The 13,008-nt window shown below is 39.5% G+C and overlaps 1 protein-coding gene across 1 annotated transcript in view; it reads right to left on the bottom strand.

Annotated features, from left to right (window-relative positions):
• Positions 1-1,806: 1,806 nt before the first annotated feature.
• The window catches only part of MAGT1 (magnesium transporter 1), a 62,846-nt gene continuing 51,644 nt past the window's right edge, over positions 1,807-13,008 (bottom strand). The window contains exons 9-10 of the mRNA XM_011947438.1: positions 6,229-6,319; positions 1,807-4,709 (exon numbers count right to left, since the gene is read on the bottom strand). Of these exons, the coding sequence (XP_011802828.1) occupies positions 4,694-4,709; positions 6,229-6,319 (107 nt within the window). The 3' untranslated portion in view covers positions 1,807-4,693. The remainder of the gene's footprint in view (positions 4,710-6,228; positions 6,320-13,008) is intronic.

The following is a 13,008-nucleotide window of genomic DNA, read 5'->3' as shown; positions in this document are numbered from 1 at the left end:
TTGAACTACAGTATGGTTTCAAGGGAGTAATTTGCATCTACACTTGAAATGTAATCCATAGGGAATTTGCAGCTAGATAGGAAACCTGTAGGCACTTCCCTGGAATAAACTTCAGTAAATTGCTTCACTTTTCTATGGCAGGTTTCTTCAGCAGTCAAAATGAAGGGGCTGATTTAAATGGTACCTAAGGTCCTTTTGGCTTTGACTTTCTGTTGTAACAGCATACTATTACAGTTGCTGACCTCATTCTTGCTCAGAATTGGGCTGAACCCATGTAAATCAAGACCTCGAGGCTGGGCACGGTGGCTCACGCCTGTAATCCCAGCACTTTGGGAGGGCAAGACAGGTGGATCACCTGAGGTCAGGAGTTTGAGACCAGGCTTGTCAACGTGGTGAAACCCTGTCTATACTAAAAATACAAGAATTAGCCAGGTGTGGGGTGGCATTTGGCTGTAGTCCCAGCTACTCGGGAGGCTGAGACATGAGAATTGCTTGAACTCAGGAGGTGGAGGCTGCAGTGAGCCAAGATTGCCCCACTGCACTTCAGCCTGGGCGACAATGTGAGACTCTATCTCAAAAAAAAAAAAAAAAACTTATTAACATATTGGTTCTGATATGGTTTGGATCTTTGTCCCCACCCAAATCTCATGTTCAATTGTAATTCCCAATGTTGGAGGTGGGACCTGGTGGGAAATGACTGGATGGGGGCAGGTTTCTCATGAATGGTTTAGTACCATCCTTTTGGCACTGTCCTTGCAATAGTGAGTTATCGCGAGATCTGATCATTGAAAAGTGTGTGGCAACTCCCCTAGCCTTTTTGCTCCTGCTCTGGCCATGTAATGTGCTTGCTCCCCCTTTGCTTTCCACCATGTTTATAGTTTCCTGAGGCCTCCCCAAAAGCTGAGCAGATGCCAGCATCATGCTTCCTGTACACCCTGCAGAACTGTGAGCCAATTAAATCCCTTTTCTTTATAAATTACCCAATCTCAGGTATTTCTTTACAGCAATGCAAGAACGGTCTAATAGAGTTCTAAGTGCATCCTTTCTAAAAAATATTTCAATGCATATTAAGCAATTTGTAGTTATAATGGCCTCCACCAGCATTTCCTAGCTTCTTCAGAAATCTGACTGCAGAACATCCTCCATTTCAACTGATTTTAGTTCAGCACCAAATCCGGATATAAAAATATTATCTATTCAAATTTAAGTGCATCTTTAATATTTTGCATAATAGAACAATACAGCAGGAAAGACTACTAAGGTAATTTAGTCTAATACACTCTACTTAGTATAAAGAAATATGTTCAGAGAGGTTCAGGTGACACCTATGGTCATATAGTTAGAAACAGAGTAAGGTCTAAAAGATCTCTTTGCTCCCTGTGCAGTGTTTCTACTCCATGTTTGCAAATGAGCTGCTGTCTAGTTTCATATAACTTGATAATCTGCCAGGGTAACTTTCAAATCAAGGTTTTATTACCAAAAGGAAATTACCTAGTCAAGGAATGTTCACTGTCTGAGACGAAAGGTAGATCAATTGTTGCAAACAATCATTTATCTACTCATCTTGGTTGTTTTGACTCACCTAATGGGTAACAACATTAAGAATGAGGGACCATGTATAGATTCCTAGAAGAATATATCCCAATCCAGAAATACTTAAAGAAACTGTCCCATCAAACTGTCCTTAGGACAATATGAAATTTAAATGAATTTAACTATAACTTCAAAATGGAATATCCTAATTTTACAATTCTAGTTTAGTGTTTAAAACTCACTCCTCTTTAGATGGTAATCAAAAACTCAGAATTTAGATTGTAAAAGTTTATTGATATGGTCAAAAAGCAAACAGCCAGACATTTGGTTATCTTTGCCACTACAATGAGTCATTCTGAATTGTATCTTAAAAATGCATAACAAATGATGTTTAAACCATTACTAGAAAAGTAAATGAAGAGTCTACTTAAGGCACTTCATATGAAAGCTAATTCAAAATTTTCACAAAAGTAACACTATTTTATAAGTGTAGTAAATTAGCTTTCCACACATTTTAGCCAGAATGCTGCCTCTCTCCTTACAGAAGAATGTGCTCTTGAAGGGAGAAAAAGCAAATACAAAAAACTGTCATTCTGTCAATGATCATGTCAAATTATCTGGAACTATACAGATTACATGGCAGTAGTATTCCTGTGGTGAATCTGTACAAATCAGGGCATCTTCATACAAGTCTCATTAGAACCACAGCATAGATTTGGCCTGAGACAAGTGCAAGAATAGCAGGTAAGGAATTCAGAATCTCACAATTTACAGGTGAGTAATTAACAAAAAGTGGCTGCTCCATTAAAGAGTAAAAGGTCAACCATATCCCCTCATCCATGAAATCTAGTAATGAAAAACAAAAAACCCCACATAAAATATTTCTTCTAAGGCTACTATATCCATCTCTTTCTGCAAACCACATGGCAGGGTTATTCGAAGGTAAATAGCAGGTGGCAGTCATAGTATCTTTTTAATGTAATTCTTGTAAGATTTCCTTAAAATTATTTTTTCACAATTACAATTATCCTATTTCCACAACAGTGGCATTTCAGGTTACTCTTCACAACTATGAGGAGGTTATAGTTAGATATAATGATAACCATGAAAACATTCTTCACAGAAATTTGGTTAGCATATATGGTTATTCCCACTGGCAGAAAAAAAAAAAAGACAAAATAAAAAAAAAAAATCCCTTCAAATTTGTACTTTGTTTCTCCACCTAAAGGAAGAGAATAAAGACAAAATAACGGCAAAACACAGAACAGCTTTCGAGAAACGCTTAATTTCTATATACAGGCAACAACTCAGTATTTTATGATTTTCCTTTCCCATTCTAAGGGAGTCCTTTTCTTTCTTTTTTTTTCTTTTTTTTTTTGAGATGGAGTTTTGCTCTATTGCCAGGCTGGAGTGCAGTGGCGTGATCTTGGCTCACTGCAACCTCCATCTCCTGAGTTCAAGTGATTCTCGTGCCTCAGCCTCCTGTGTAGCTGGGATTACAGGTGCCCACCACCACACCCAGCTAATTTTTGTACTTTTAGTAGAGATGGGGTTTCACCATGTTGGCCAGGATAGTCTCGAACTCCTGACCTCATGATCTGCCTGCCCCGGCCTCCCAAAGTGCTGAGATTACAGGTGTAAACCACCACACCTGGCCAGGGAGTCCTTTTCTAACTGAGCCTATTTTTCTCTTAGGTACAAATGGAATAAGTGACAAACTCTAATTTGCAGAAACATTTTAGACCATGTATAAGTCACACTGATTTTAGCACTAAAGTTATATTTTTATCACAGATGGGTCACCTTAAAAGAAAACTAAGGAGATGGAATGAATCAGAAATCTTTCTAAATACAAGGTAGTTAACACCATACTCAAGCAGAAATCATAATCCTGTATTTAGAGATTTTTTTTTTTTTTGAGACAATCTCACTCTGTGACTCAGACTGGAGTGCAGTAGCATGATCTTGGCTCACTGCAATCTCCACCTCCCAGGTTTAAGCAAGTCTCGTGCCTCAGCCTCCCAAGTAGCTGGGATTACAGGCATGAGCCACCAAGCCCAGCTAATTTTCACATTTTTAGTAGAGACGGGGTTTTGCCTTGTTGGCCAGGCTGGTCTCTAATTCCTGGCCTCAAGCAATCCACCTGCCTTGGCCTCCCAATAGATGTCCTTTTTTCATGTTCAAAGCTATCGAGAAGCATAGACATCGCTGGTGTGGTAGCTCACACATGTCATCCTCGCACTTTGGGAGACTGAGGCGGGCAGATCACTTGAGCCCAGGAGTTCAAGACCAGACTGAACAACTTGGCGAAACCCTGTCTCTACTAAAAATCCAAAAATCAGCCTGACATGGCGGTGCACACCTGTAAATCCCAGCTACTTGGGAAGCTGAGGCAGGAGAATCGCTTAAACCTGGGAGGCAGGGTTTGCAGTCAGCCGAGCTCACGCCACTGCACTTCAACCTGTGTGACACAGTAAGACCCTGTCTCAAAAAAACAACAAAACAAAACAAACAAACAAACAAAAAAATCACAGACAGCCCTGTATTTCAGTAGGAAATAGGCAAGGAGGAGGAGAAATGACTGTCTTTTTGAGGGCTAGACGTGTCCTCTAAAGAATGGTGTTCCATTTTCAGAAGACCACATGGCACATATAATTTCTCTACCCAAAAGGAAAGATGTGTAAAGTATACACATCCACGCAAAGATGGAAAAGCTAAGAATGAATTCCTGATGTAGTTACCTGTAACAGGCATATGTGGGAACACCTGGTCAGGACTTACTTTCCCCATCTTTGGATAAGGCAATATAAAATCAGATGACCAAGTTAACTGAAGTAGTTTTGAGCTTTGTTCTAACTAAAACAAAGTAGTAGTTTTACAATTTTTATAATATATTTAATTCTACTAAATTAAATGTTCCATAAAGTTCACTGGGAAGAGAAGGTTAGGAGGATAATCATTTTCAAATACCTCATGATTTTGACAGAGAATTGTTTGTTAAGGCACTACACATCTTCTTTGGTTAAATGATTAACTATTTAAATCACTTGAAAAAAAGAGGTAATACAAAATACACAAGTTGCGTTCTTCTTTTCAAACACACACAGTTTTCATTTTTCAATTTCCAGTACTCCAGTGTCAACATATCTCTGGGACCTTTTTAACTCATCAGAAAGCTGAAACAAAAATATATACCAATCTATTAGTCTCTGAAAGAAAAGTAGGCTTTACTTTTAATCAATAAGCAGTATGTTGGTTTTAACAGATAAAAGAGCATTTTGGTACGTACGCGATAATCTTTGGGTATCAATAACAAAAAGTGAGAAACACTGACAGACCCATTAGTCTTATGACAAAACGAAATAGAACAACCCTCAAGCTAAAATATCTCCTGAAAAGAGACACTAACTAATAATTTTATTTTTTCGATTTTTTAGAGATGGGGTCTCACTATGTTGCTCAGTCTGGTCTGGGACTCCCAGGCTCAAGTGATCATCCTGCCTTAGCCTTCTGAGTAGCTGGGACTACAGGCACACAACACTGCTACCGAATCAACTCTGCTGATCAAATAATTAACAGAAGTCCCAGCAAAATTACCCTCACATCCCAATTAGTATTCTGTAGAGGATAAATTATTATAATCATTATTTTTGAGATGGGGTCTCACTCTATTACTCAGACTGGAGTACAGTGGCACTCTATTTCTTAAAAAAAGTAGAGGTGAGAAGTTTTTAAAAGCATATTAAAAAATCATTTCTTCTTCAAAAGGAAGTATAGTATGCAGACAAGGAGCTATGTGAATAGATAATGGCATAAAATGTTCTAATCATTATGTATTATAGAGATATCTAGAATAAACTAGGTATGGCAAAATAAACCTAAAAGATGTTCCTGAGAAATCACATACTAATATTGTCCATTATACTATAATTAATTTTTATATGGAACATATCTGAATTACAGCTGTCTGGGCATGGTGGCTGGCTAATGCCTATAATCCCAGCCCTCTGGGAGGCTGAGCAGGAGAACCGCTTGAGGCCAGAAGTTCAAGACCAGCCTGGATAACATAGCAGGACCCTCTCTTTACAAAAAATAAAAATATTAGCTGGGTGTAGTCATGTGCAACTGTAGTCCTAGCCTCTTGGGAAGCTGAGGTGAAATGATGGCTTGAGCTCAGGAGTTCAAGGTTACAATGAGCTATGAACACACCATTACACTTCGGCCTGAGTGACAGAGTGAGACCCTGTCTCTGAAAATAAATGAATAGGCCGGGCTCAGTGGCTCATGCCTATAATCCCAGCACTTTGGGAGGATGAGGCAGGTGGATCACTTGAGGTCAGGAGTTCGAGACCTGATCAACATGGTGAAACCCTGTTGATACTAAAAATACAAAATTAGCCGGGTATGGTGGCACACGCCTGTAATCTCAGCTACTTGGTAGGCTGAGGCAGGAGAATCGCTTGAACCCGGGAAGCAGAGGTTGTAGTGAGTCGAGATTGTGCCATTGCACTCCAGTCTGGGCAACAAGAACAAAACTCCATCTCAAAAATAAATAAATAATAAATAAAAAAATAGATGAATAGAAGATAAAATAGTTTGGAAGCAAAGCAAAAAGAACAATATTATAAAGCAATATCAACTCTAATCATTCCAAGTATTGGTAATCACTATATAAATAAAAAAGAAGAATCATACCTGTATGGGTAGCCATGATATTTAGATCTAAAAATAGAGAGCATCCAACTGAAGAATAATACAACGAGTCCAATACCAGCCACACACATTACTGCAGAAAAATAAAAGGAGAGTAAAATGAGCAGGTTGAATATAATAAATAACCAGGGCAGTCTACACTTCCAGAGAGTGAAAAGGAAGGGGTATACATTATTGATAAATCTAAACTTTTCAACAATTTTCATCGCCATTTCTTAATCTTCAGGAATCTGCCTTCCCCTTTAATTTGCTCCATTACAATGTAATAGAGTAACTCCTTCACATAATTATGCAATTCAAATGTATGGAATAATGAATTCCTTTAAAGCCATCACACTGAAGGGTTTACTGTTAGAAACACTGTCTTACTATTGACAAGAAAATCACCCATTTTGTTTTTTGGGTTTTTTTTTTTTTTTTGAGACAGGGTCTTGCTCTGTTGCCCAGGCTGAAGTGCAGTGGCACAATCACAGCTCACTGCAGTCTCAACCTCCTGGGCTCACACTCCTCCCAATATAGCCTCTCGAGTAGCTGGGACTACAGATGTGTGCCACTATGCATGGCTAATTTTTTAATTTTTTTGAGAAAATGGTCTCACTACATTGCCCAGGCTGGTGTTGATTTCCTGGGCTCAAGTGATCTTCCTGCTTCAGCCTCCCAAAGAGCTGGGATTACAGGCATAAACCACTGTGCCTGGCTTACTTATTTATTGAACTTTAAAACCCCTAAAAGTGGTCTTGTAGTATTATTGATAAATATTAACTTAAACATCTGATGACTTCACTGTGATAGTCTCACTTGAAAGTACTTTATTCAGGCACAGGTAACTACACAGCCTTATATTATGTAATTCAATCAACATGGATTTCTTATTTGAATAATGAGAAAAAAAAATCTGATCCCAAGCCCTAGATTCATAGCTCTCTCCACTAATCCCACATGTCATGTTCTACATTAGCACAGCAGTTATTAAAGTGAACTACAAATACTAATCCCCAAATGCTCAAGTATGGATTGCCATGACGTGAGGCTCTTTGAATCCCTGGACTAAAAATGGCTAAGAAATATAGAGATAGGGATGTAGGAAAGCATGTGTCCAACAGCAAAGGAAGCTCTAGGGCAGGGGTGTCCAATCTTTTGGCTTCCCAGGGCCGCACTGGAAGAACAGCTGTCCTGGGCCACACACAAAATACACTAATACTAATGAAAACTGATGAGCTGCAAAAAAAAAAAAAAAAAATCGCAAAAAAAAAAAAACCTCATAATGTTTTAAGGAAGTTTAAATGTTTGTGTTGGGCTGCATGTGGCCCACAGACTGGACAAGCTTGTTCTAGGGAAACTTAGTGAATGATAAGAAAATCAACTTTCGGTCGGGCACTGTGGCTCACGCCTGTAATTCCAGCACTTTGGGAGGCCAAGGCAGGCGGATCATGGGTCAGGAGTTCAAGACCAGCCGGGCCAAGATGATGAAACCCTGTCTCTACTAAAAACTACAAAAAAAATTAACCAGGCATGGTGGCAGGCACCTGTAATCCCAGCTACTTGGGAGGCTGATGCAGCAGAATCGCTTGAACCTGGGCGGCAAAGCTTGCAGTGAGCCAAGATCACGCCACTGCCCTCCAGACTGGGCGAAAAAGTGAGACTTTCTCTCTCAAAAAAAAAAAAAAAAAAGAAAAGAAAAGAAAATCAACTTTCAGTTTTGTTTTACTTATGGAACAATTCTTTTGCCTTTTCTAATTTTCACACAATATGACTAGGGGCTAAGGTGTAAATGTTAAACAACATTTCTCCTTAATTCCTTTCCCATTTACAAAAAAGAAGTGCAGCTTGCTGCCAATGCTCATTTAATTTTACATAATCATGCTCTTTGAGGCTGAAGTAAATCTGATTTTCAATGTTAAAATAAAACAGAAAAACTGTTGTTGGAGTTATTACTAAACAGAACATCAGAATCATCTGAATCATCAGAATTGTCTATTTCAGAAAAACTGAATTCATCAAATGAATCTCTGGCCAACAACTGTTCGAGAATGGTGTAAACATTACACGTGGAATGCTACATTTTCTAGGATTTGACATTTTCAGTGATCAATAATTACTATATTTTATAAATGGAAATACCACTATAATAGAAATACAAATGGAATGATATCTAGTATATTATTCTATTTACAGCAATCTGTTTTCAGTAGTGGTAGTGGATCACTTGAACCCAGTGATATCTGACATATCAATTTTGTTTCCAAAGTTGATATACTAGAGTGGATGTGAAAATAATAATTAAAGCAAGATATTTTGTGGCAGAGTTATCTCAGGGTAAACACTGCAGCCACAAGCACTGCCGGTGAGTATTCTCAGGGCAAATGGGAAAAGGGTTAACTTAACCAAAGAAGTGAAAGAACTCTATGATGAAAACTATAAAACACTGCTGAAAGAAATTGAAGAGGACATCAAAAAATGGAAAGATGTTCCATGTTCATGGACTAGAAGAATCGATGTTGTTAAGATGTCCATACCATCCAAAGCAATCTACAGATTCAATGCAATCCCTATCAAAATACCAATGACAACTTCACAGAAATAGAAAAAATAAAATTTATATGAAATCACAAAAGACCAAGAATAGTCAAAGCGATCCTAAGCAAAAAGAACAAAACTGGAGGAATCATATTACTTGACTTCAAACTATACTATAGAGTTACAGTAACCAAAACAGCATGGTACTGGCATAAAAACAGACATACAGACCAATGGGACAGGAGAGAGAACTCAGAAACAAACTCATACACCTACAGTGAACTCATTTTCGACAAAGGTGCCAAGAACATACACTGGGGAAAACACAGTCTCTTCAATAAAAGGTGGCAGGAGAACTGGATATCCATAGGCAGAACAAAACTAGACCCCTATCTCTTGCCATATAGAAAAATCAAGTCAAAATGGATTAAAGACTTAAATCTAAGACTGTAAACCATATATATATTTAATATATATATTTACACAACCTCGGCTCACTGCAACTTCCGCCTCCCGGGTTCAAACAATTCTCCTGCCTCAGCCTCCCAAGTAGCTGGGATTACAGGCATGCCCCACCATGCCCAGCTAATCTTTGTATTTTAGTAGATACGGGGTTTTACTACATTGGCCAGGGTAGTCTAGAACTTCTGACCTCAAATAATCTGCCCACCTTGGTCTCCCAAAGTGCTGGGATTACAGGAGTGAGCCACCATGCCCAGCCTTGGAAATCATTAAGTGAAATAACTCAGGTACAGAAAAAAAAAAATTACATGTTCTCACTTATTTGTGGGATTAAAAAATCAAAACAATTGAACTCATGGACACAGAGAGTAGAAGGATGGTTACCAGAGGCTGGGAAGGGTAGTTGGGGAATGCCGGGGGAGGTACAAATGGCTAATGTGTACAAAAAAAATAGAATAAATAAGACCTACTATTTGATAGCACAACAGGATAACTATAGTCAATAATAATTTAATTGTACATTTTGAAATAACTAAAAAAGTATAATTGGATTGTTTATGACACAAACGGTAAATACTTGAAGGATGGATACCGCAGTCTCCATGATGTGACTATTACACATTGCATGACTATATCAAAACATCTCATGTACTCCATAAATATATACACCTAGTATGTACCCACAAAAATTAAAATATTTTCTCTGAGTATTAACACATGCTCAGTGTAGACAAGTTAGTCTTTTATTCTCTAAGAAAATGTACTCATAGACTGGGTGTGATAGCTCATGCCTGTAAATCACAGCATTTGGGGATGCCAAGGCAGAAGGATTGCTTGAGCCCAGGAGTTCAAGACCAGCCTGGACAATGTAGCGAGGCCCCATTTCTAAAAAAAATTACCCAGGTGTGGTGGTGTATGCCTGTAGTCCCCACCAGTAGGGAGGCTGAGGTGGGAGGATCACCTGAGCCAGGGAGGTCAAAGCTGCAGTGAGTTATGATCTCTCCACAGCACTCCAGCCTGGGCGACAGAGTGAGACCCTGTCTCAAATTTAAAAAAAAGATATTTATTGCGGCACTATTCACAATAGCAAAGACTTGGAATCAACCCAAATGTCCATCTGTGACAGACTGGATTAAGAAAATGTGGCACATATACACCATGGAATACTATGCAGCCATAAAAAAGGATGAGTTTGCGTCCTTTGTAGGGACATGGATGCAGCTGGAAACCATCATTCTTAGCAAACTATCACAAGAAGAGAAAACCAAACACCGCATGTTCTCACTCATAGGTGGGAACTGAACAATGAGATCACTTGGACTCTGGAAGGGGAACATCACACACCGGGGCCTATCATGGGGAGGGGGGAGGGGGGAGGGATTGCACTGGGGAGTTATACCTGATATAAATGAATTGATGGGTGCTGACGAGTTGATGGGTACAGCACACCAACATGGCACAAGTATACATATGTAACAAACCTGCACACTATGCACATGTACCCTAGAACTTAAAGTATAATAAAAAATAAAATTAAAAAAAAAAAGAAAAAAAGAAAAAGAAAATGTGCACATACATATATATAGCATCACTCTGTATATACTTGTATCCTCCTCTTTTCATACATCTAAAAGTGCTTAGAGCAGTTCCCAGAACATGCTAAAGAAACATCTATTAATTTGTGATCATTTTGTTAGGTAAGAAACTTAGATCAAATTGTGACTATTTCAGTATATGTTGCCAAAGTGTTTAACAATTTAAGTTCATGTCAGCAGTGTACTTTGATGGCCTTTTCCCAAGAATAAACACTGAAACAGGCAAGTTTTTAAAAGTCAGGCAGAGTCTACGGCCATAGCACCCTGAATGCGCCTGATCTCGTAAAGTCAGGTAGTGAAAGGATGTATACTGACTGGATTAAAAACTGATAAAGTGCTTGCTTTGGCAGCAATATATACTAAAACTGGAATCATACAGAGAAGATTAGCATGGCCCCTGTGCAAGGATGACATGCAAATTCGTGAAATGTTCCATATTTAAAAAAAAAATTTAAAAACTGATATTTTTCTAGTATGTAAAAATTCATTAATTTATGCTTTTAGAGATTGAGTCTCGCTCTGCTGCCCAGACTGAAGTGCAGTGGTGTGATCACAGCTCACTGACCTCAAGCCATCCTCCTGTACCAGCCTCACAAGTAGCTGGGACTACAAGTGTGTGGCACCACATCCAGCTAAAAAAAATTTATTTTAATTGAGCAAAACAAGTACTTCTCAAATTTGAAGTTTAGTATCTTCATCTTTTTTCTAGAAGTTAAGTAAATATTAGACTTTATTTAGGTAGGGTAATTTTGATGACATTTAACATTTTTATTTTTATTTTTTTGAGATGAAGTCTCGCTCTGTCACCCAGGCTGGAGTGCAGTAGTGCTATCTTGGCTCACTGCAACTTCCACCTCCTGGGTTCAAGCGATTCTCATGCCTCAACCTCCCGAGTAGCTGGGATTACAGGTGCATGATACCATGCCTGGCTAATTTTTGCTTTTTTAGAGATGGGGTTTCGCCATGATGGCCAGGCTGGTCTCGAACTCCTGACCTCAGGTGATCCACCCGCCTCGGCCTCCCAAAGTGCTGGGATTTACAGGTGTGAGCCACCACGCCTGGTTGACATTTAACTTTTTAATCATAAAAGGAAAATCTTGACTTACACTTATTTCAAGAAAGTAAAACCAAATTACATTGTTAGCTTCTCTCTGTAACAGACAATAACGTGTGAATATTCTAATATATAAAAAGTTCATGCAGGCTGGGCATGGTGGTTCATGCCTGTAATCTTAGCACTTTGGGAGGCCAAAGTGGGAAAGGTTGCTTGAGCACAGGAGATACAGACCAGCCTGGGCAACAAAGTGAGACCCCATCTCTACAAAAAATAAAATGAAATTAACTGGGAGTGGTAGCATGAGCCTGTGGTCATAGCTACCTGGGAAGCTGAGGCAGTAGGATTGCTTGAGCCCAGGAGTTCGAGGCTACAGTGAGTCATTATTGTGGCACCGCACTCCAGTCTGGGCAAGAGTAAGGTCTTGCCTTGGAAAAAAAAAAAAAATGTCTGGCTGGGCAGGGTAGCTCACGCCTGTAATCCCAGCACTTTAGGAGGCCGAGGTAGGCAGATCATGAGGTCAGGAGTTCGAGACCAGCCTGGCTAACATGGCGACAGAGTGAGACTCCGTCTCAAAAAAAAAAAATAAAAAAATACAATGAAACATTCCTCTTCTTCTTCTTTATTATTAATTTTTAAGATGAGGTTTCACTCTTGTAGCCCAGGCTGGAGTGCAATGGCGCGATCTCAGCTCACTGCAACCTCCACCTCCCAGGTTCAAGTGATTCTCCTGCCTTGCCTCCCAAGTAACTGGGATTACAGGTATGCGCCACAACGCCTGGCTAATTTTTTTTGTTGTTTGCTGTTTGAGATGGAGTCTCGCTTTGTCACCCAGGCTGGAGTGCAATGGTGCGATCTGGGCTCACTGCAATCTCCACCTCCTGGGTTCAAGCAATTCTCCTGCCTCAGCCTCCTAAGTAGCTGAGATTAACACGCACATGCCACCATGCCCGGCTAATTTTTGTATTTTTAGTAGAGACAGGGGTTTCACCAGGTTGGCCAGACCGGTCTCGAACTCCTGACCTCGTGATCCACCCGCCTTGACCTCCCAAAGTGCTGGGATTACAGGCGTGAGCCACCGTGCCTGGCCAAATTTTTGTACTTTTAGTAGAGATGGGGTTTCACCATGTTTTT

The sequence above is a fragment of the Colobus angolensis genome, unplaced genomic scaffold (genome assembly GCF_000951035.1).
Source record: "Colobus angolensis palliatus isolate OR3802 unplaced genomic scaffold, Cang.pa_1.0 Scaffold265, whole genome shotgun sequence".
Classification (NCBI taxonomy): Eukaryota; Metazoa; Chordata; class Mammalia; order Primates; family Cercopithecidae; genus Colobus; species Colobus angolensis.
This window is presented reverse-complemented; position numbering and strand designations above follow the sequence as displayed.